The 25527-nt window shown below is 34.4% G+C and overlaps 1 protein-coding gene across 6 annotated transcripts in view; it reads left to right on the top strand.

Moving 5' to 3' along the window:
- The window catches only part of AGTPBP1 (ATP/GTP binding protein 1), a 90339-nt gene that overhangs the window by 14102 nt on the left and 50710 nt on the right, over positions 1-25527 (top strand). For 3 of the 6 annotated variants that reach the window (XM_015561152.1, XM_015561151.1, XM_015561154.1), the window contains exons 5-13: positions 1007-1070; positions 1514-1660; positions 2865-2996; positions 5919-6012; positions 11017-11054; positions 14324-14532; positions 15992-16169; positions 18633-18730; positions 20900-21016. In XM_015561152.1, coding sequence (XP_015416638.1) covers positions 1007-1070; positions 1514-1660; positions 2865-2996; positions 5919-6012; positions 11017-11054; positions 14324-14532; positions 15992-16169; positions 18633-18730; positions 20900-21016 — 1077 coding nt within the window. Of the gene's footprint in view, positions 1-1006; positions 1071-1513; positions 1661-2864; positions 2997-5918; positions 6013-6899; positions 6918-7409; positions 7484-11016; positions 11055-14323; positions 14533-15991; positions 16170-18632; positions 18731-20899; positions 21017-25527 lie in introns of those variants that run through there. The other 3 variants (XM_015561153.1, XM_015561155.1, XM_015561157.1) reach the window with 3 other exon arrangements.

Raw genomic sequence — 25527 nt, 5'->3', positions numbered from 1 at the left:
ATGTTCAACCACTGAGCCATGCAGGCTGGGCCAGCCATTGCTTTTAATAAGAGATATGTAACCATGTGTAATATTTAAACTTTTTTTAAAAATTAGATTGGTTGTCCAGACTTTGGGAAATAGTTAATCTTCTCCATTGCTGGTGAAGAGCAGTTTACTATGTAGTTATATCCATCAAAATACTCATATTCTTTGACCCAGAAATTCCAGAAATTTATCCTACATATAGCTGTAATTGATTCCATGTAAATATATATAGTTTTTGTTGCAATTTTTTTAATGCCAAGTAACTTTATTTATTTATTTATTTTTTGCTTTTACATTGTTGTTGTTGAAAGTATTACATATGTCTTTTGCAATTTTTTAATAACAAAAGATTGTTAAAAATCTCATTGGGAAAAAATATCTCATTGATAGGTGATTGGTTACATAAATAATGGTTTAGCCATATAGTGGAATACTTTCTGTAGCCCTTAAAAAGATGAAGAAACTATTTATTGATATGTAAAAATATCTGTACAAACCACTATCTATATAGGGCAGTGCTATTTGGAGAAATAAATCTGTATACATGTATATTTACATGGATTTAAAAAAATCTGCATATTATCTTTGGCTGGATACATGGAACTGATAACACAGTGGCCTTCTGAGAGAGCTAGGTGACTGGGTAGGTGCCATATATACATTGTAGTACCTTTATATTTTGATTCATTTATTTTTATTGCCTGTTAGGTAGATCATGATGAATTCAAATACCAAATTAATTCCTCTTTTAATAATATTGATACTAAGAAAGTAATAGCACAGATTATTTGTAAAAATTCTTAAGGGCAAGAAGAGACTGAAGTGATAAGTGAGAATTGTGGAAACCTCATTATATTTGTTCTTAGAGAAATTGGAAAGGTCATCTGTAAAATATAGATAGTTCCCAACAGGAATAGAAAAAATTTGGGAATTACAGATTTACAATGGTTTAATAAAGCAAATAAACTATTTATTTCAGAACACGAAAGATCTTCAAACTACACTTAATATCTTAAGCATTCTTGTTGAGCTGGTGTCAGCTGGTAAGTTTTTTTTTTTTTTGTCTAATTTCTGTTTGTAAATAGTGATCAATAATGTGGCATGTGTACTTTATGAGGAATTTTCTGATACTCATAGAGGCTATTCTGAGTATTGGAATTTGGAAACTGGTATGTTATACTCTTGTTGTTGCTTTGTTTTTGGTATTGGAATTTGGAAACTGATATGTCATATTCTTGTTGTTGCTTTGTTTTTGTTATTTTCCAGTATTCCTTCAACTAGAGCCCTGAACATAGAATTTTGGCATCACTTGTATTTACTCTCTGCACTGTTTTCTAAATAAAACAAATGAAATAAAACAAAATTTGATTTTGATGTTTTTATTTCAGAAGTCTTCACTTTATTTTTTGAATGCTAAAAGTTGTGATATTTGATATGTTATGGGAAGATTTCCTGTTTAAACAAATAAAATTTTTTTTTCTTTTAGGTGGAGGTCGAAGAGCTAGTTTCTTAGTTGCCAAAGGTGGTTCACAAATATTGTTACAGTTACTTATGAATGCCAGCAAAGAATCTCCCCCAAATGAGGAGTTAATGGTGCAGATTCATTCTATTCTTGCAAAGATTGGACCAAAAGGTAAGGATTTCACTTGTATGATTATCAAACCTAGAAGCATCTTTGTGACATGGCTTCTCTGTGCCTTGATGCTGGTAAAATTTTAAATCTGGAATGCTACCCTTTTTCTTGGTCTTAAGTCATGGAATGCTTTCCAAACCCAGTTAGTGACCTGAAAGAATTGAGGATCCTGATAAATTCATGAGGAATTGCATTGCATGTGGTGGGAAAAAGAAGAAAAATATGTCAAAAATCACAAGTGTCTCTTGGTGTGTGTGTATGATAAGTTGTAAGATTGATTATTGGAACAAAGCAAAGTATTACAAAAATTGAGAAAACACAATGTGAAACAAAGAAGCTGACTCAAAAGTAATCCTTTGAATAGAACCTAATTTCAGTTTATAGTTGTCTATCTGCACAGAGATGAAAATGATCCCCTAAACTTTTCAAATAATGATTTCTGAGTTCTCGCATTGTCTTATGACATGCATATAGGTTTTACACTTTGAAGTATTTGATTAAATGCTTGTTCTAAAGAGTATGTATGTATGCGTATACACCTTGACTGGGAATCAAACCTGTGACCCTTGGTGCACGGGACGACACTCTAATCACCGAGCAAAACCAGCCAGGGTTATAAGGAGTACTTTTTTTTTTTTTTTTTATCCTCACCCGAGGATATTTTTCCATTGATTTTGGGAGAGAGTGAAAGAGAGAAGGAAAGACAGAGAGAAACATCGATGTGAGAAAAACACATCGATTGTTTACCTCCTGCACAAGCCCCGACCAGGGTCAGGGAACTTGCGACCAAGATGCATGCCCTTGACCAGAATCGAACCTGGGACCTTTTGGTCCACAGGCCGACACGCTATCCACTGAACCAAACTGGCTAGGGCAGTGGTCTGCAAACTGAGTGTGGCTTTTCCACAAAATACCACGTGTGGGCGCGCACGTACAGTGCGATTGAGACTCCATGGCCACACTCAAGGGGCCAAAGAGCTGCATGTGGCTTGCGAGCTGCAGTTTGCTGACCACTGGGCTAGGGCATATAAGGAGTACTTTTAAAATCATACAAGAAAATGATTATAATTTTAGATATTTCAGGTCAACTTTACATTTGTAATAGAAATTCATCATATAAGTTTTTAAAATTTCAATGCTTTATGCCATTGTTATTTCACTCAAAGTTACATATAAATACATTGTGTTAATTTTTTATAAACAGACAAAAAATTTGGAGTGAAAGCTAGAATTAATGGAACTCTGAATATAACCCTGAACTTGGTCAAACAGAATTTGCAGAATCATCGCTTGGTTTTGCCTTGTCTTCAGCTTTTACGAGTATATTCTGCAAACTGTGAGTATTTCAGAGTATTTTTTAGTAAACTCAGTGTTTTGAAGTTACAGAAAATGAAAATGTAAAAGTACCTTAACTCCATAACTCTAAAATTTGTGGACAAGGTAAGAGAATATTTAATATGGCTTTTTATAATGCCTACCTGCACCACCACTGAAGTGATATAGGGTAAGAAGGAGAATTGGCAAAATCTTGAGAATTGTCATGAATTCCTCCAATTTGTAAAAGCTTGTAGTGAGGGGGAGGAGTAGGCAGCTCGTGGGAAATATGTGGAAGAATGTGAGGGTATTGGCAGCTGGAAAAACTGCCTGCCTATTTGGGTTTTCACAGATGAGAGGAAAGCTGAGAAGGAAGGCAAGTGGTAGCGTAGTCACCTGGAGCTAATTACCTTCGGCAATCAGTAGGGAAGTAGCAGAACAGCAAGTTAGTAGTACAGGAGCCCCTGAGGAAACTGGAAAGAAGAGGGATTACCAAGAGAAAACCTCAGATGAAGTATCCCTCCTGTCTTCCTTCCTTCCTCCCTCCCTCCCTCCCTCTCTGTCTCTCTCCTTCTCACTCATATTAGATCCCAAACCCATAGGTTTTTTCTATTTCTTGATTAGGAATTGGGGTGGTTAATAAAACATCTGAAATTGAAATTATAAAACCCACACACGTAGAAAATAAAACCCCCCCAACTGATCCCAAAAAATAAAACAGTTGGATGAAAAATAAATAAAATAAACCACTGAATACTGCAATTAAGGAAGAAGCAAGACAGCACAGACAAAATTAGAAGGGATAATGGAATATTAAACGGATGCAGAGGAAATTAAAATCAGCGTACAAAACGTTAGGAGTTATATTTTTGGTGGCATTTTATTGAATTAACCACTAGAAGGCTAGTAAATGGCTTATCTGTAACTTTAAAATAATATTTGTTCAGAGCTGAAAATGTTAGGCACAATTTTCTGATTAGGTAAATTGTTTGCATCTTCTGTGTGGAACCTTTCCCCTGCTACACCTGTTTAATTCAGGTCCTCATCACCTGTCACCTAGCACGCAGCCGCCTGATGTCTCTCAAATGTACCTTCCCCAGTGTGCTGTGAGGTCTGACCTGTATTTGAAAATGCAGATCTTATTTTAAAACAACCATATTTGCACTATAAAAATTTTAGTGTACATTCTTCTGGCTTTTATCCATACACTAGAAGCCCAGTGCACGAAATTTGTGCACTTGGGAGTGGAGGAAGCTCTCAGCTCGGCCTGTGCCCTCTCGCAGTCTGGGAGCCCTCAGGGGATGTCCTAAGCCAATGGTAGGACATACTTAGCACTGCCGTGGAGGTGGAAGAGGCTTCTGTCACCGCTGCTGCGCTCACCAGCAGTGAGCCCAGCTTCTGACTGAGTGTTGCTTCCCCTGTGGGAGTGCACTCATCACCAGGGGGCAGCTCCTGAATTGAGTGGGATAGGGCTGAAACCAGCTCTCTGACATCCCCTGAGGGGCCCCGGATTGCGAGAGGGCGCAGGCCAGGCTGAGGGACCCCACCAGTGCATGATTGGGGCCAGGAAAAGATGTGGGAGGTTGGCCAGCGAGGGAGGGACCGCAGGAGGGCTCCAGGGTGTGTCCAGCCCATCTTACTCAGTCCTGATCAGCTGGACCCCAGCAGCAAGCTAACATGCTGGTCGGAGCGTATGCCTGGTGGTGGTCAGTGTACGTCATAGCCAGCGCTTGAGCAGCCTTAGCATATCATTAGCATATTACTCTTTGATTGGTTGAATGGATGACTGAATGACCAGACACTTAGCATATTAGGCTTTTATTATATAGGACTATTAAAATGTATGTTTTATCTATTTACTATCTGTTGGTGCTATTTCACACACTTTTTTTTAATCTATTATTTTCCAATAATTGTGTTTTTGTTTTGTTTTGTTGTGTTTTTTTTGTGTGTGTGTGTGTGTGTGGGGGGGTATTCCCTATGGCTGAAAGAATGAACAACTTTTAAGGTTCTTCATAATTTGCTTTACCCAGCTCATCTTCTCATTAGAACGCTTTTGTCTGATACTATATGTTTAACTGCTCATACCCACTGTGTTCATTGACTATGTTTCTGTCTCCAGAGATGTTCCACAGCCACTTCCGCCCCTTACTACAACTCCCATCCTAGCTAACTCCTCCTCATTTGTAAAGACTGAGTCCAGAGCCCTGGCTGGTTTGGCTCAGTGGATAGAGTGTCAGCCTGTGGACCAAAGGGTCCCGGGTTTGATTCTGGTCAAGGGCACGTACTTTGGTTGCAGGCTCCTCCCAGGCCTGGGCCCTGGTCAGCGTGTGTGCAAGGAGGTAACCAATCGATGTGTTTCTCTCACATCCATGTTTCTCTCTGTCTTTCCCTTTCTCTTCCACCCTCTCTAAAAATCAATGGAAAAATATCCACGGGTGAGGATTGAAAAAAAAAAAGAGACCAAGCCCAGACATCCATTACTCCAGAAATGCCTTCTGTTTCACTAAGAATTAGGGACTCCTCACTGTTGTGATCTAAATAGCCTGTAACCCTTCATCTATTTAAAAAGTACTTTAGTATTGATTTGTTTACTGTTACTGTCATTCTCCTCTAAACTGTTCCTTATTTTTGTCTCTCAATCCCCATGACCTGGTATTTAGTAGAGTTTTTGAAGAAACAAATGAAGCAACTTAAAAGTATTTTTTTAGAAGTAATATTTTACTGTTTTCTATAACTTCTTTCAGATTTTCCTGCAACTTCCCCTAAAAATAAAGTAAAAAATTATACCTTTAAGTGATTGGCTAAGGTGGACTATATGAGGGAACATGAGTTATATTTACTGAACAATTAATATATATTTTGACTATGTTTCACCAAGTATATGTACATTCCTACTTACCGAATCTTTAAAATCGTTTAAAATGTTTTCTTCCCCTCCCAGCTGTGAATTCAGTATCCTTAGGGAAAAATGGAGTTGTGGAACTGATGTTTAAAACCATCGGACCATTTAGTAAGAAGAATTCGGGTCTTATGAAGTAGGTAAATGTTTTGAGTGTAAATAGAGATATCCTTTGTTATTCTGGGTCTCATCATCTTGATCTGTACAATGAACAGTAGAGTTAAATTGTAGATAGTGATTTTATTATGATAAGGATTTTCTTTACTATAAAGTTTAATTTTAAAAATATATCAAAATTAGAAAACTTTAAATTCATTGAATATAGTGTTATGGAAATTTAGACTTTGAAAATTTCTAGATACTATAAGAGGAAAAAAAGGTTTATAGATTATTATTCACTCAGAAACATTTATTGAGTGCCTACTATATTCCCTACCAATTTTTCAATCTTCTAATGACCATGTCATTCATTCTCACAATTATCTGAACATATTTTTAATTTATACTTTTTTTTTTCAAAATAATGTCATTCTTTAAAAAACACACACACATTTATAGGTCTTTCAACCTCAGAAAATAAAAAAAAGCCGTATTTTCTTAGGCCATATTAGAGGTCATACTTCAAAAAATTTTTTACGTGGAATTTTTCAAATATACATAGAGTTTACATTACAGTAAACTAATTAATTGTCTTGAATAGTTATATTAATTACTTATTATATGCAGTTGTCAGCACTCTGCCATTTTTTTTGTTTATTTCCTTACACGCTTTATTTTTGTTGGGTTATTTTAAAGCAAATCCTAAATGTCATATGAATTTCTGTAAGCAAATCTCAGATATTTTCTAATTTTTCCCTTAAGAGAGCTTCAGTATATCTCTACTAAATAGGGACTTAGAAAATGACCACTATACTGTAAACATACTCAGCAAAATTATTAATTCCTTAATATAATCTAAAATTCAGTCTGTGTTCAAGGTTTTCCAGGTGTCTCAGTATGCCCTTTTACAGTTGGCTTGTTTGAATTGGGATCCAATCCAAGGTACACACATTATTCCTCATTATACTTAGGAAATTTCCAAACCTACTCAAAAATAGAAGGAATTGAATAATGAATCCTGATATGCCTACCCATCATTCAGTTTCAACAAAAATCAACATTCTGTCATTTTTATTTCATCTTTCCCTTCCTAGTTGTCCCCCCGCCTCCACCCTCAGAATATTTTAAAATAGATATCAGCCTTTACATTTGTTCTGTAAATTCTTGTGTGCGATTGCTATCAGACACAGAGCTTTTTACTTTTAGTGTTACCACAGTATCATGTCTTTGCCCAACAATATTAATAAGTTCTTAATATCCACTGATATTTTCTGATTATCTAAGAAATCTTTTTTTTTTTTTTGCAGTTGGCTTGTTCAAATCAGGATTCAAATAAAGTCTATACATTCTATTTGATTACTATGTCTTATAATCCTTTGAAATCAATAACAGTGCCCCTATTTTTTTTTGGTTCTGTTTTGTTATTTGTTGAAGGACCTGGGTGCTGTCTTATAGAATGTCCCAGCATTGTGGATTAAGATGACTGTATCCTGGGGTCATTTAAACATGTAGGTATATCCCTCGAATTTTATGTAGACTGATAGAGCTAGAGGCTTGATTAGATTTGGGTTCTTTTTATTCCAATAAAAAAATGTTTCATAGGTGGTGCTAGTCACTCTATTTCACATCACTTAAGATCATTGAGTTGATGTAATCCATCTACTTTTCACCTAGTAATTTAGCAATATTTCATTACATTGTCCGGATCATTGACTTTGCTAATTTTCTCATTCTTTCCTGCTTTTATTAGCTATGATTCTTTTATAAGGTAGAACTTGTCCACGTTAACTATTTGATTAAATTCTACTAACAAGATTCAGAACATTTTCAGTCTTCTTACCCGTTCTTAGTAAAGGTAAAATATTTTAGCTTGTATTCTTTTGAAAATGGGAACTTACTTGCACATATAATCATTTATTAAATATTACTTGGTGGGATAACTTAACAAACTTGTGCAAAGATCATATACAGTCTTAGAGCATCTGATGAAATATAACAAGACAAAGACAATGATGTGTCACAATTAGTAAAACCAACTTGGTGTAGTGTAGTTAGTGGGCTCTGGAGGTAGGCAGAATGGGTTTGTGTACTGGCTCCATGATACAAAGTAAGTTACCTAACTTATTATGCCCCAGTTTCCTGTCTGTAAGGTGGTAATATTAGAATGTACATCATAGGGTTGGTGTGAGGATTTAATGAGATGATTCCTCCAATTAGCACAATGCTTTTATTAAAGCAATGTAATTAATTTAGGTAGGAAATGTGGTATCGTGCATATGAATACTAAAAGTACATTCTTTATTTTTGAATTTATATACCATTTTCTCCCTTGATATTTAAAGTATTTTATTATTTATCTTTTGTCTAATGGTTTTGATCTACTTACAGTCTACATTATTCTATTGTAACCAAGTTACCAACTCTAATGTAAAATGTCCCTAGGAGTAACATTTCACAATATCTTTGTGATCTGCAACATGGAATATATCCAAAACCATGTAGAAATCAGTGAATCTAAACTTCTGAGAAAGGGGTATTGTTACATAAATTACTCCTTAATTCTTTTCTATTTGTATTTTAAAAAGAAAAACAAAATCTTGAGCTTTATTTTTACTTTAAAAAGAAAAATCACTCATTGACCAAGCATGTATATCTTGATCTCTTTATCACCGTTGGGCCCCCTCCCCCTTAATTTTCTTCTCCTTAAACAATGCCCTGAATTTCATGGAAGAAGATTGAGGGATATTATTTATATTTGAAAGGTCTTGCTTCCCTTTAGGATTTCCGTTTCTTCCAACTTTAGGTTTTGGATTTAAGTACTGTTAATCCAGAAGGAAGCAACTCCAGAAGTTACTGTAACTCTGTCTTTTCAAGTTACAACAGGTTTGGAGATTACTGCAAGGATTGATCCCCACCTTAACGTAACTTCATGAATACTGGGGGTTAAGTTCTTCTTCCTTTACTGCTCCTAAATAGATAAGCCACAGGCCGCTGTCTAGGCCATTGCTGGTTGTATTATTGTGTGTGACATATGAAGATTGGAAAAACACATGTGTGAGGAAGAATAAAATATTGGTACTGAGGAGTTCTAATCAGTTAACATAATACAAATTATGCATTTCAAAAAATCTCTTCTAAAATTCTTTTGTAATTTTTATATTACAAATTCCTACTGGCTTATAAGTGTGGCTGTAAAATTTCAGAAAATCCTTTATACTGAAGTTTTAAAAAAATACCATTTAAATAACATGTTGGTAAAAGTATTGAGACAACTTTGCACCAAACTTCATAATTTTTTTTTAATCTAGTGGAACTGTGGAACAAGCATGGAGTCAGAAAGAACAGGGCTCATGTTCCAGTTGTGTCAGTCTTGAAGAATAAATGTCAAGGATTGCAAACTGTCAGAAGCACTTTGATTTGGTTCAAATGTGTTGCAAACAGCTGCCAACAGGGAGAAAAAGCTATTTTTTAAAGTACTCTATGATTTTTATAGTTTGAATGAAGACTTAGCTGTAGATGGGAAAGTCCTATGAATTCATTGCAAGTGATTGCATCTAAGTGATTGTATTAGTTTCCTAGGGCTGTTGTGACCAAGTACCTGGTACAAATTTGGTGGCTTAAAATAACAGAAATTTATTGTCTCGCAGTTCTGGAGGTAGAAGCCCAACATCAGCTTGTCAGCAGAGCCAGTGGTCCCTCTTAAGTCCTTTAGGGGATAATCCTTCCTTGTTTCTCCCCAGCTTTTGGTGGATTGCTGGCAATCCTGGGTGCTCCTTAGCTTATAGCTGCAATATTTCAAACTCTGCCTCCATCATCACATGGGTGCTCTCGTTTGTGGCCTTGGGATTATTGTTTCAGGTTTTCCTATGAACCAGTACCCATCTCCAGTCTTCTAATTAATTATGTTCTTTACCGTTACTCTCATCTGGTCATGCTGTGTCTCCTTTACCACTAATGTATGCAGCTTTGTTTTTGGTTTTAACTTCTTGAGTAGCTTTTGCACAGATGTGTACATTTTACTACATTAGCTAGATTGTAAAATTATCTGTGAAAGACAAATTTGTTTTCTAATTTTATACCCATGAAGAACCTGCTTTTGTGGGTATCTAGTAGGCATTCAACAAATGCTTAATGATGAGTGAAATATGTAAGTTTAACTGTACATATTTTTATGCAAATATAATTGTTGGAAACTTACTAAGAGGAACTGTATGTAACATGTAGCCTTATATTCTTAAAGCTACTGAAATTAAGTGCCATTACTTCAGTAACTCTTCCTTAAAAAACTGTTCGAATTATAGGTTTTCATAGTAATGTTTATGTGTATGTTTAAAGCTGATTAATGGCAGTTGATTTTACTGTGGGTAACTGAGTGTTTATGTGCAAAGAAAATGTAAGTACCTTCAGTTTTGGGGCTATGTTTTCATTCTCTGATGGGCAGTAAGAGTTTTTGAGATATTAATTAGGTTCATTATTCTCATTGGTGCCTTAGGACTGAAAAATGTTAAGAGGCTCCTCCTTCCTCTTACCCAACCTTCTAGTTCCAGTATTTTGTATTTATTATTACCTTAAATATTAGGATTATTGCTTGATAGGGCTAAAATACTTTATAGTCAGACAGCTTCAAATATCTATAGAATTTAATAGTTATGAACTTTATTTGTGTGAAACTTGTTTTTAATTTCTTTGTGACTCTTAATAATGCTTTTGTGTGAACTCTGCTAGGATCAGATACAGGTACAACAACTGGTTTAATTCATCTAACCTCTGATATAACGACTTAGGTATTGTTAATGTTCTCCTGTTTTTTATTTCTTAAAAATTTTTTTGGGGTGCTTTTCTGTTGATATTTCAATCTTCCTGTATTCAGTTTTAACCTTAAGGGAGAAATATATACAGAGAAACGCCATATGTAATTGACTATAACAGGAATGGCTTTTGGAATAGATAATAATTACTTATCTGAAAAAATTGTATGAATTTACTATTGTAGATTAATTTTACTAGTTTTGTTGTTGTTTGTGTTTTCTCATGTCGACAGGGTTGCTTTAGACACTCTTGCTGCATTGCTAAAATCAAGTAAGTTTTTAAATACTAGAACTTCTAGACAATATTTTTCTGAGTATTTTATCTGCAGTGTTAAACTGGAAATGTAGAGTTAGTCTATAGTTATAAAGCTGGTTTATAATTACTTAATGTCAAAGTTGATTTTACCTTTTAGTACGGTTGTTGGATGTGCCATAACTAATGTCATTTATGTTTATTGAGCTATAATTTATTAAAATACATTGACTTCCTTTTTCTAAGTGATTACTATAAACATAAAGCCCTGTTAGTAGAAGAAAGTAATATGTAAATATTATGTAAGTATCATTTTTTAAAGTAAAGTAAACATGGTATTGAGTATGTTTACTGTGAAGACTGTCTTGAATTATTACTCTATGTATAGCATACATAATTTTAATTTAGAGCCCTTTTATTAGAAATTTTATGTCTACCATGAATCCAGATGGCTACTGATGTAAATTTACAGTTTACTAAATTAATTGACAAACTATTTGACTATCTTCAAAACTGAGGCGTTGGAGTAAATGTGTCTTATGATGCCTGGGAAGAGTGATTATCTACGTTATGTTTCTTCTCACCAAGATACTCAGTATCTCCATTTTAAATAATAATTTTCATTAGCACCCATATTTCCATTGATTGATTAACATTTACTTAACGATAATAACATTTTAGTCCCAAAAAGCTATATTGATGGCTTTTAATGTTATTTTCCCCTCAAACTATCAAGGGCAGACCAATTTTTTTCTTAAATTTGAATGACCAGAACTCTTTATTTGAATAGTAGCAAATAAGTAATTGGTAAATCTGATATTTGGCAAAGTAATGGTTTATTAATTAAAAAAATCACCTTAGGTGTTAGTATTATAAACTAGAGGCATATTTTTAAATGTACTATGGCGTTTGGAGCATTCTTAGTCATTGACTTCTTTTGTGGGTGGACACTAATTTACTTTAAAAGGATAATTAAACTATTGTAATAAACCTGAGAGAGTATAAAGCAAAGAATGTATATACAGAGTGCAGAAAGACAGGCAGCTCAGTTATCATCGCTGGGGTATAGATCAGATGCTGCAGTGTATAGGGAAACCTAAGTGCATTTTAAGTAGCGAGAGAAGAGACGTAGGCTGATCGTAAGTTAAGTGTCCTGAACACATGAATAAAACCCCCTTTACTAAACTGTTTTATTGTGCTCAGTTGCAGGTTACTCTGTACCCTTCTCTTTAGGGTCACTCAGTACCTGTGTTTGAGTTATGGGCAAATTTGTTTTATTTGAATGTTAATAAAGAATTTCAATATTCCTCATAAATACCACTTAGGCTATTGAGAATTACAGTGGAGACATAGTTTGGAACAGGAGTTACAATGACCATAATGTCTTTTTAAGAAACTCATATTCATATCTAGTAAGTTAAAGGCTTACTATTATATATGCCAACTGGAATAAACAAAGTGTGTATATGAATTTAAAATATATGAAACTTGGGGGGGTAATGTGGGAAAAAGGACACATATGTAATAACTTAAAGAAATTAAAAAAATAAAAATAAAATAAAATACATGAAACTATTTATTGCTAGTCAAAACTATTTAACTGATACTGCACATAGGCACAATTTTAGCAAAGCTAGCTCTTCTAATCATGATAGAGCAGTGGTTTTCAACCTGTGGGTCGCGACTCCCTTGGGGGTCGAACGACCCTTTCACAGGGGTTGCCTAAGACCATCGGAAAACACATATATAATTACATATTGTTTTTGTGATTAATCACTATGCTTTAGTTATGTTCAATTTGTAACAATGAAATTGGGGGTCACCACAACATGAGGAGCTGTATTTAAGGGTCACAGCATTAGGAAGGTTGAGAACCACTGCTATAGAGGTTTTAAAGCTTTTGGATAAGAACCCCCACCCCTTCCCCACCCTGGGAGTTTCTTCCAGTTTCCTCATGTAAGAGCATAATTTCTGAGAAGGCATCAGTAAGGCTGATTTCACCGTCTTAAACCTTATGTTTCAGCTATATATTAGCACTAGTAATTCTTTGAGGCAACTAAAAACAATGGAGCTTTACTGTTGCATTATCTTAGTGTCCATGTCATGAGGCTGGGGGTCATTTTATAGGTAAATTCAGATTAGGAAGGGATTAGTATTTCTTTTTTTAAAAAATTATTTTTATTGATTTCAGAGAGGAAGGGAGAGGGAGAGAGAGAGATAGAAACATCAATGATGAGAGAGAATCATTGAAAAGCTGCCTCCTGCATGTCTCCCACTGGGGATCAAGCCCGCAACACGGGCATGTGCCCTGACTGGAATTGAACCCTGACCTCCAGGTTCATAGGTCAGAGTTTAACCACTGAGCAAGACTGGCCAGGAGGGATTGGTATTTCTTTGTACAACCTAAGATGGGTTGTATTCCACTTTATTTTGTGCTCTTATAATAGGCCCACCCGGTGATGCTGGGTGGTTCAAGATGTTGCTGTGATAGGATTCCTTTGCTGCCTTCTTAGTTAAATGCACCCATTTGGTTAATAATCTTAAATATTAACACTTTAAAAATAATAGAATAGGTCAGATTTGTGGATTTTTAAAAATCTATCCCAATAAATGTGACCATTTATTAAAAAAACCCTTTAATGTTTTTTTCATTACATTAAAAATTAATGATTAGAAAGTACTATCTCCTAATTACATAATGCTTCTTATATTTATTTACTAAAAAGTTTTACAGGTATTTTGAACTTAGCATTTAGTATTTCTATAATTGGGATAATTAAAAGCAATTAATTTCAATGGAAACACAAAGTTTGTAATAACAGCTACAACCCAATGTAGTTAATTTTAGTGGAAGCACACAAAGTTTGTAATAGAAGTTACAACCATGATAATGGCTTTTAACAAAACCATTTTCACAGCTAGTAATTTAAAGTCTTGTATAGTCCATTTATTGTAAACAAAGTCTGTATAATCCTGTTTTAAAATATGTGAAACCTTTGTTAGTATTAACATTTAAAAAGCTGGAGCCCTAATTGTATTAAACACATATCTATTATTTATTAACCACAAAACAATATATGGGCAGGTTTCTGGAAAATATCATAATTTACTATCTGGAAGATATATTTATTTTGTTAGATAAAAATGTTTAAATATGTGGTTGCCATTTTTTTGATAAAAAATTTTAACAATTCATTACAATGGTGTGGTTATATTTTTAAATTTGATTTCTACTATTTTCTCTGGTCATTTAAAAAATATTCTTTCTCAATTTTCTTTTGTTAAAGAAACAAATGCCAGGAGAGCTGTAGACAGAGGATATGTTCAAGTCCTTTTAACGATTTATGTAGATTGGCACCGTCATGACAGTCGGCACAGAAACATGCTCATTCGGAAAGGAATTTTACAGAGTTTAAAAAGTGTTACAAATATCAAGTTGGGAAGAAAAGCATTTATTGATGCCAATGGGATGAAAATTCTCTATAACACTTCACAAGTAAGCTTTTTCCTATTATTGTGATTATGTGTCAATATTATGAGTTGGTTCTTAAGAAAACTTAGTACTTCTAAAAATACCCTAAAAGTAAGAGATATATATATTAACAAAAAATTAGAAAACAAAGGCATTTCTCACATGTGACCACTGAGTTGGAGAAAGTGCTTAATGCATATATCTGCAGTGTGAGATTTTATCCCCACAGGTAAAAGCAAGATACATAAATCTATCCATGTAGCCATATTTCCTACCATTTAGCCATGCGGTCTAAGATGTGCAGTTGGCTATACTCAGTTTTGCACGTTTCCCTCATAAGGTATTTATGGATGCTTTACAGCTGGTAATGCAGTTCTGTTGTTTGTGAGTGTTCTCAGTGTCTTCCTCTGGATGGTGCATTTTTAAATGGAGAAGGTACAAAAGTGAAACCTGGAGTTAGTGTTCCTAGTTCTTCTGCCAGCTGCTGTACTAAACCTTCTTGACAATACCTTTAGTAAGACTTGTTCTAGCATCTGTAGAAGACTGTCAGCTATGGGAGATAGGGATGTTGCAACACAATCCTTTGTTTGTAGTCGTCTGTGATTATCAGAAAGAAAACTGTCCTTTTGAAAATTCCAGCCAATTATCCTACCTGTGCCTCTTGGTCTTTTATACAACTGACAATCTCTTTCTGCTTGAGAGTAGTTAAGATATAAGAACACCCATTTTATGTTTACTCCTAGCTTTTTTTTTCTTATCAATCATATACACTTGTTTTTATTATTTCTAATATAGGCAGCGGATGACTTTGGTTATGCCACTTACCGTTGCTGAACCTTAATTTCTCATCTGTTTTGACAGGTCTGATGTGAAGACTTGTATTGAAAATTTTACAGGGTATCAAAGTGCCATCTAAATGTCAATAATGATGATGATGATATATGATACAGTTTTAAATCCCCTATATATTAGACCTTCGCAAGATTAGATACTAGGACAGCAGATTAAACTCTTAAAACTTAAAACTGATATTCAGACCATTTTTTAATAGTTGAGTAGCTAATGTATTCGAGGTGCTATTGCATGATAACTGATAAAATTTTGAGAACGGTTCAGCCAAGTTCATGTTCTTTTTTATTTCTTACTATATTTCTTGCTTAATTTTTTTTTAAAAAAGTGAGTGCTAAGCTAGTTAAATGTGCCTATGTCCATCATAGATATAATTTAGTACTTTGGTGACTTTTAGTACCAAAGATGGCACTGATCTCTGCATAGTTAAAATATTTAAGGTAAAGTACTACTAAATTTGCCACATGAGGTTCTTAATTCTGAAGAGTCAAAGCTATTTTATAATTACATTGTTAAAATACTGTTTTCTTGTGATATTTTCTCTTAAAAATTATTAATATCTTACTTTCTGAAGTGATGTGAAATTGGTTCAGTTACTCACCAATGGCACATTCTTTTTTTTCTTAAACAACAGGAATGTTTGGCAGTCAGGACCCTTGATCCTCTTGTCAACATCTCCAGTCTGATAATGAGAAAGTGTTTTCCTAAAAATCGTCTGCCACTGCCAACGATTAAAAGTTCTTTCCATTTCCAATTGCCAGTTATTCCTATGACTGGACCTGTGGCTCAGCTCTACAGTTTGCCCCCTGAAGGTAGGACCACATGCTCATGGCTGGCCTTCAGTGGTTTTTGGGATTGCGTGACTCTGTCAACTTTTCTTTTTTTGTATCCAACTCTCCAGCAAAAGAAGGTCTTAATGAACACAGTAAATGTTCACATTGTATTTTAGTTAATAAATATTTCTTTAAATATAAGAAATTGTGGTCTAGTAATGAAGGGAAGTGGATGGGATTTGTTACAAAAATGTAAATATGAACTGAAAAAACATAAGCATCATATAGGACCATCACTTGGTAGTTCATATAACATTTCAAGGTATAAGAATGTAAACATTAAATGTATAAGTAATTATATTTGACTTTCATTTGTAGCTTTTTCATGAACTTCATTTTTTAAAGTTAAAAATACTTAATCAGAAAACTCCCCCTCCCCCAAAAACCCAATCATCAAAAATGTTTTATAAACATATGAAATTATCAGAAGTTGACTATTTGCCACTTTCCACACAATACTGTGGGTACATAGTAAAGAAAGTAAGAGTTTAAAATTTTTAATCTGGGGAAAAATAGAATTTTTTGCTAAGATCTAGAAAAAAATGGAAAAGAGAAAGTTGTCCAGACTATTAATAGAATTTCTGAGGTATTTTCTTGTCACTTGATCACTTCTTTTGAGAAAAAAATTTTTTTGAGGGTACCTCTTATATGTTTACAAGCATTATTTGAAATCAGTGGTTTAAGAGAATTGACTAATTATAGTTAGTTTTATTCTTGACACAGATTTATTAGTGGTATTTACCACCAAGTACACTTTTATGATTTTATTTTAGAATATTTAATTATTGAAGTACAAGTTTAGTCCACACAAAGTACAAAGTTTAGTTGCACAAAATATTAAAATGGATTATTCAGAAACTTCCTTTAAAAGTTTTAAAAGTCTAAAATCAAGTCTGGGAACTTGAGTAAGGTAGCTAAATAAAAGCAATTACTTTATATTTTCTTCCCATTCCATTTAAAATTACCAACAGATTTTAAAAATATAGGAAAATATGTGCTGAATCTAAAAACTAATTCTCATGAAATAAATGTAGAACATGCGAAAAACATGGCAGAAATATAAACAGATTGAGAAGAGTGTCATCTTTTCACTCACCCTAATATGAAATGCAGTATCTCTGACTCCAAAGTTGAGTCAGTGCCCAATTTGGAGGGACAATAAAAAAGCAGTTGGGCCCTCGCTGGTTTGGCTGAGTGAATAGAGCGTCGGCCTATGGACTGAAGGGTCCCGGCTTTATTCTGGTCAAGGGCACATGCCAGGGTTGCGGGCTCGATCCCTCCAATAGGGGGTGTGCAGGAGGCAGCCAATCAATGATTCTCTCTCGTCATTGATGTTTCTATCTCTCTCTCCCTCCCCCTTCCTCTCTGAAATCAATAAAAATATGTTTTTTTAAAAAAGCAATTGGAATCCCTTTCTCTTCTTATCTCAGTGTAGGATTATGGGGTTCAAGTGCTAATTTTAACTGGCAGGAAACTGGTGAGACTTGTCTGTGATGTGATAGGTAGTAACACTGGGAGGGAGGTAGGATATACCTCTTAATGTCCTTTATACAGTGTCTAGAATAATCACATGTACAGGGAAAGCTAACTTCTAGTGCGAAAAATGACAGAGATGACATGTAAGGGGAAGGTCCTATTAGCAACTGCATAGGTAAAAGGAAAAATACCATTTTCCTGTTTTCTGTTATTTTCTCACCTATCAGGCTTCATAACATCAAAACTTCATTATTTTTTTTTATCTTCCTCAGCTAGTTTTGTGAAGATAGACTGTCATCTTCGTTTTATCCTCAGCATCCATTAGATTGCATGAGGCATAATAAGTGTGCATTTAACATTGGTGGATGAATGAATTGAGTTAGCCTCAATTCTTATTTTCTTAGATATTAAATGCCTAAAGATAGACAGCTTCTACTTGTTTACTCTTTTCTGCTCTTTAACCTCCTGAGCTCCACATCTTTAAAAAAATTCCTAGCACACAGCACAATACATGGTACATGGTAGTCACTGAAATAAATAAATGGGAAGTGAATTGTAAAAGGGATGAAATGGGTTATTGAAATTTATCAAAAATAGGAAACAAGTTGCTTTATTCAGGCTGTTGCAACTTGAGACTTTTTAAATTTTATTTCTTTGGTAAAGAATCACTAGATGCAGGTGGTACTTTTTAAAGACATTAATTTTTAAAAAACAAACATTAGTCAAAAAGCTCATTCACTTTTATAGTGCTTTTCCAAATTTTAAAACACTTTCACTTTATCTCATAGGTTTTTCAACACCTGGTACAGCCTTTGAGACATTTTTAATAAGAAATTTAATTTAACTTTCCTTTGATAATTGAAATACTTTATGTATATGTATAAATATAACATTCTACCTTTGGATGTGCATGTTGTGGAATGCTTACCTCTGACCTACTTACTTATAGCACATTTTGTATCACAGTGGATGACGTAGTAGATGAAAGTGATGACAACGATGATATTGATTTAGAGGCTGAAAATGAAACTGAAAATGAAGATGATCTAGATCAAAATTTTAAGGTTAGTATAAATGTCTGTCTTCAGTCTACTTAATAAATTGTATACACAGTTGTAAAACAAAGATTGGATAAATGGACACAGTTAATGGTAGATTAATTTGTTCTAGGCACATCTTTTTATCACGGCTGACTATGGACAGTAAATTATTGAAAGAGAAAATAATGTTGCTTTGAATGCATTGGTCTGAAAAGGGTTAATGCATTCTTTCTTCACTATGCCTGTTTTACAGATAAATTCATTTCAATATTAAAAAGTTTTTATTATGTATGTAAATATAATATATTAAAATTATATTTATATGCATTATCAATGAAGATGTAGGAAATGATAAAACACTTTAAAGTACCATTTATAGTAGCATCAAGTCATTAATTGGGTAAATATCTTATACAATATATACAAAAGTTTATATCTTGACAATCACAAAACACTAGTTGAAGAACTCCTAGATGATCTGAAGAAATGGGTAGTTATAACATGTTTATGGATTGGAAGATTTAATACTATTTACAGGCACATTTTTTTTTTTAAGTACAGAGCCACTATTTGTAAGGCTATATTTCCCCAAGATAATATTGAATATTGATCTAGTAAACAGAAAAAAGTAATGCCTCTGTAATTTTTTTGTTATTTTGAAAGCATTGTCTACTTTATTAGATACTAATAAAGAAAATTATATGTTTTTGATTCATCAATGCATAATTTAAGATGTATGAAATTACATGTTCAAGTAATATTGATACAATAATTAACATGATACTCTTTAAGTAAAACCAGCCTTTATTATATATGGCAATGAAAAAAATCTTTTTATTGGTTATACAAGTTATAGCTAAATTCCTGAATGAGAAATACATAGTATGTTTTTTCTTTTAAATTGCTATTGATAGGAAATGTATATAGTTAGGTATGTGTATATAAAACATTTTAAGGATCAAAGCATAGTAGACTAAGGCAGAAAAATAAGCAGTTAACTATGTGGTAGATAAATGCAAAATTAAAAACAAATACCAATTGAAAATTAATATCCAGTTACCTCTTTTTAGTCACCAATGAAGATAATAATGAGCTTGCATTTGTGTGAGACCAGAGTTGTTGAGGGCCCTAGAGACTAGCCTAGATAGTAGGTAAACTGGCACTTGTCTTCCCATCATGCTGTACATTAATTAGCTCTTTGAACAGATAGAGATCACATTGCTCCTGGATACATACCCTCTTTCTCTGAGGTCATACGTCTCCTTTAACCATATCCTCTTCTTTCCCAAAGGGTTACAGAAATCACTTCTGGCTGTTTTCCACTCCTTTTCTTTTCCCTGAAAAAACAGAGTGAATAGTGACACTGAGCTTTTCTAAGGGCACTTTGCTGACCATGGAATACAGAGTGCATGATAGTCATGAGTCTCTCGTGAGGCAGTGCATTGTGCTGACTCCGAGTCACTGACTACGCTATTGGCAAGCTGGGTAATTTTGAGCAAGCCACTTAACCTCTCTGTACCCATTTCCTTCTCAGTTAAATGGAAGTAATAATACTATCCCCTCAGAGTGCTCTTATGAAGATTACATTAGATGATATATATAAAATCCTTAGCTAGTGTTTCACATATTTTCTTTCTTTTTTAAAAAAAAAAAATATTTCCTCTCTGTAAGAAATCAAAAAAATATATTTTGATTTCTTGCATGCCCTTGACCGGAATTGAACCTGGGACCTTTCAGTCCGCAGGCCGACGCTCTATCCACTGAGCCAAACCGGTCAGGGCTGTTTCACATATTTTCAATGCTCAATAAACATTAGTTTGATTATCACCAACACAATCATATATTTAATGTTTTTCAATTTAGTTTTTGTGCCTTTTAATATGAGCAAAATGATGGCAGTTAAGGAGATTAGGGGAGCATATTTTAGTCTTGATCTTCACTGTAGTTTTTCTATCTTCAACCCAAATACCATATTATTTTAGAATAACCTTAGGCAAAAACAAAACCAAAACAACACAGCAACAACCCAAAAATACAAGCAAATTTTAATTTACGGTAAAATTAACACACCCGTTGTTCAGCAATTATTCTCTAATTATATGTAATTAATAATTTGGAAAACTTTAAATCTGAAATGTATTCTGTAATTTTAGGTTTTTCTTAACTGGTGACATGCCATTTTTATTATTTCAGAATGATGATATTGAAACAGATATTAACAAACTAAAACCCCAGCAAGAACCAGGACGAACGATAGAAGAACTTAAAATGTATGAACACCTTTTCCCTGAGCTTGTTGATGATTTTCAGGTATAAATATAGAAAACTTAGCATCTTAACTGATTTTTATAAAATAGTTTTTCCCCCTCCCTTAGGTATATAATCACTATTTTCATTTCTAAAACATGAAAGTAGCATTGCATTTCTGAGTGACATTGGACAATTACTTTAACATTCTGGGTATAAATTGCTTATCTATAAAATGAGGGAACTAGCTCAGTGGTTGGCAAACTATGGCTCGCGAGCCACATGCAGCTCTTTGGCCCCTTGAATGTGGCTCTTCCACAAAATACAACGTGCGGGCGGGCATGTACGGTGTGATTGAAACTTCGTGGCCCATACGCAGAAGTCAGTATTTTGTGGAAGAGCCACACTCAAGAGGCCAAAGAGCCACATGTGGCTCGCAAGCCGCAGTTTGCTGACCACTGAACTAGCTCATTTAACTGTTGGACTAGATTTTTAATTTTTTCATCACTTTGGTTTATCACTTTAATTGACAGTTTTTTACTCTTTAAAAATATTCTTTAAAGTAGTATTTAAAAAATCTTATTTTAAAGTCTTCTTTATATCAGTTTTGTTCAACTAAGGGGAGATGAGAGCTAAGAAGCTGCTGAATTTAAAATATGTATAGTCTATGCGTGCTGAATTTCTTTTCCTGAAGGTCATTGTATAATTGTGGAATGTTCGGGAGAGAGGAAAGCAACTCGAAGTCTTTAAAATTGAAGTTGGTTCATAGGGAGAATGACTTGTTAATATTTCTTAAACTCAGTTATTTACTGGAATACAGTTATTCAGCCTGGATTACACAGCAAGTAAAGCTGATTGAATGATAGCACTTGGTAGATCTAGTTTCTTATTCTTAACTGTGCTGCTCACTTGTGGTGGGTCCTTGAATAAATCTGAAATTGCCTAGGATCTTAAACTGTGAAATAAAGGGTTTGAATCAGATAATCTCAGACTTATTTAGCTCTTGCTCCAAACCTCCATGCCCCTAAATTCCATTCACTTAATTTCCAGTCGCTTAAAGAAAAAGATTTTAATGTGCAGTCATATGTAGAAATAAGAAAAAGAGAAGTACTTACTAGCTAATGTTTACATTTCTCAGTTCTGATTATTCAGGTTTTTCTCTGAGAACTCATGAACTCTGGCTGCAGTAGAAGGAGCAGCAAATTGTTCTCCTTCCCCTTTCCCTAATGTTGGTTCCCTCCATAGGTCTGAGGTATGGAAAGTTACTCTGAAATCAGGGGTGCTAAAAAAAGGGCAGGAATGAAAGAGAGGTTATTTGTCAAAAAGAGACAAAGAAAATAAGAAGAGGCACTTGGGAAAGGATACAGGTTGGTTTTCTTACAATCAACCTACAGGAAGTATTCTGGCTGCTCTGTTAATACTTTTGTGACCAGTATAAGAACCATTTAAAAATAAAACCACAGAAGTAAGAAATACTGCTAACTCAAAGTAGAAAAATATGTGAAAGGGATTTGGGGGAAGAAATTGATTATTGTGTGAAGAAATAATTAATTTCTTCCCTGTGTGCACATGAGAACTATATAATGTGATTGAAAATTATAGGAATAGAGGTTATTTTTTAATGGGTGTGAAGGCCAGGATTTTGATTCTCATTCTTTCACAAGCCAGTTCTTTTTTGTTGTAGGCTACAATGACGAGGTCTTCTTGTATGTCCGTCTTTTCGTTCATCACATAGATAGACTACCCTTGATGGTTTCTTGCTTAGTAGCTATGAACAGGTGGCCAACTTGCCCTTCGGTTTGGCTGCTCCAAGAGCAGATTCCTATTTTTGGTCTGACTTGCTGTGTCCATGGTCACTTGGTAAAGACAGGTTTGTCTAAGTGAGAGACCTCTGAAAATCCTTTTTCCCAAGTGAGGATTCCATTTTACTGTGTTTAATAAAAAGAAACTACTTCAAATACTTCAGATAGCACATAATTATTAACATATCCTCTATTTTGCCAGAAAGTTTTATGTAGAGGAGTTAGTTCTATTTCTATAGCATATGCTACAGGAAATAGCACGTATCTTTTATTTACATAATTGGGAAATCATTTCAAATGATACTTGACTATCTCAATTTTAGGTAGAAGAATGTGCTGTTCAAATACTCTAGCCTCTATTTTTTTTTTTTTTATTGATTAAGGTATTTCATATGTGTCCTTATCCCCCCATTGCCCCCCCGCCCCTTAGTTCAGTGGTTCTCAGCCTTCTGGCCCTTTAAATACAGTTCCTCTTGTTGTGACCCAACCATAAAATTATTTTCGTTGCTACTTCATAACTGTAATGTTGCTACTGTTATGAATCATAATGTAAATATCTGATATACAGGATGGTCTTAGGCGACCCCTGTGAAAGGGTCGTTCAACCTCCAAAGGGGTCGCGGCCCACAGGTTGAGAACCGCTGCATCTCTATTTTTTGAAGTCTGTGTTGGAAGTACATATAGGCAGTGGTACTTAAATGATATACTTTTGAGAATTAAAAATATTGGTTGGAGCCCTGGCCGGTGTGGCTCAGTTGGTTAGGCGTCATCCTGTACACCAAAAGGTCACCTGTTTGATTCCTGGTCAGGGCACATTTCCCAGGTTGCAACTCAATACAGCCAATCAATGTTTCTGTCTTTCTCTCTCCCTCCGTCTCCCTTCCTTTCTCTCTAAAATGAATACAATTATATTAGAAAGAACTATATTGGTTGGTTCTAGATAGGAAGTGTTTGAAAGGTTTTTTTTTAGCCATCATCATACCAAATACCGGCAGATCATGGGATAGTAAACATAAATGAAATTAATATTATGATGTTTTTCTCTTTGATTTGCATGTCAACTAGTAAAGGTGAAAATTACTTGATGTGTTTGTTTGAGTCCTGAACACCACCCACTTTGTGTCCAGATGTGCTAAGTCTCTTATTCATAGCCAGAGGGAGGCAAAATGAATGCATTTGAAGGCAACATATGGAATTATTAAAGTAATTATCAACAGACTTTTGAGGAGAACTTACCATGCTTTAAAGGCCATGATTATTTATTCATAGTGACAATTATAGTTTTATTTGCTTTTGTTTCTTGATGGCAGAATATGGGAGGTGTCAAAATTCTGCATTTTCACAGCTCATTTTTCATATATCTGTAGTAGCGTGATGATATCTACCATATGAACTTTTGTTCTGTTTTATTTTTATTTCTTTTTTCCCTTTTTAATTTGGTTTTAAATTTTTATTAAAAATTTTTTGTCGTCAATCCTCACCTGAGGATATTTTTAAATTGATTTTTAGAGAGAGTGGAAGGGACGGGGAGAGACACACAGAGAGAAACATAGATTGCTTGCCTCCTGCATGTGCCCCAAGTGGAGATAGGGCCTGCAGTGGAGGTATGTGCCCCTCATGAGAATTGAACCAAAGACCCTTCCGTCCACTGGCTGATGCTCTATTCACTGAGCCAAACTGGTTAGGGTGGTTTTAAATTTTTATTAAAGTTATACGTGGGCAGAGTTTTAAGAGCCAAACAGTTTTGTGTAGTTTAATGAGGGAAACTATTGTCTCTTTCCCACCTGATATTTCCTACAGTCACTTTTAGCATGTTTTTGAAGTTAATCCCCATATTTCTAAGTAATATAATATACTTACACTGCCATGTCTTGATTTTTTTCAATTTTTGTTCTTTTATAAATTATATTTTTGTGTATATTACCATGTTAAGATAGGCATCTAGTTCTTTTCAGCCTTTCTTTTCTAACATTTACATTCTTAGGTGATAAATTTTATTCTAATTACTGTTTTAGCTATATCACATAAGTATTGATTTTCAGCATTTTTATAATTTTTATTTTGAAACTTTATTTTCATTATTTTTTTCTTTGATTCATTGGTAATGTTAAAGCTGGCTTTTTAATTTCCATTTTTTTATTGATTTCTAGCATATTGTTGCAGGATAATAGGACACAGTTCTTTATTCTTATAATTCTTTCACATTTTTGAGGCTTATTTTATAGTTTTAAATATGGTCAAATTTTGTTACAATTTCTTGTGTCCTTGTCTCCTGTGGTTATATGCCTATTAGGAAAAGATTGTTAATCATGTTGAAAACTTCTTTTCTGTTTTTATGGAGTTTTATTCTCATGCTGTCAATTACTGTGCAAAATATTTTAGAAATTTCTGTGATTGTGAATGTGTCTCTCTTTTAGCAGGTCTATCAGTTTTTAAAATATATTTTGAGGCTTATTAATTTCTATATATGAATGTAAATTGATTTCCTTTTGAACTTTTTATCATTATGAAGATACTAGAGGCCCAGTGCACAAAAATTTGTGCACTCGCGGAAGGGGTGTCCCTCAGCCCGGCCTGTGCCCTCTCGCAGTCTGGGACCCCTCGGGGGATCGGGCCTAAGCTGGCAGTCAGACATCCCTCTGGCAGCCCAGGAGCCCTTGGAGGAAGTGCACTTGCCAGCAGGGAGTAGGCCTAACCTGTAGTCGGACATCCTTAGCGCTGCTGAGGAGGCGGGAGAGGCTCCTGCCATCATTGCTGTTCTGGCAGCTGTCA

This window comes from Myotis davidii, unplaced genomic scaffold, assembly GCF_000327345.1.
Source record: "Myotis davidii unplaced genomic scaffold, ASM32734v1 scaffold556, whole genome shotgun sequence".
Classification (NCBI taxonomy): Eukaryota; Metazoa; Chordata; class Mammalia; order Chiroptera; family Vespertilionidae; genus Myotis; species Myotis davidii.
Note: the sequence above shows the minus strand (reverse complement) of the source record. Positions and strands in the feature narration are given on the sequence as shown.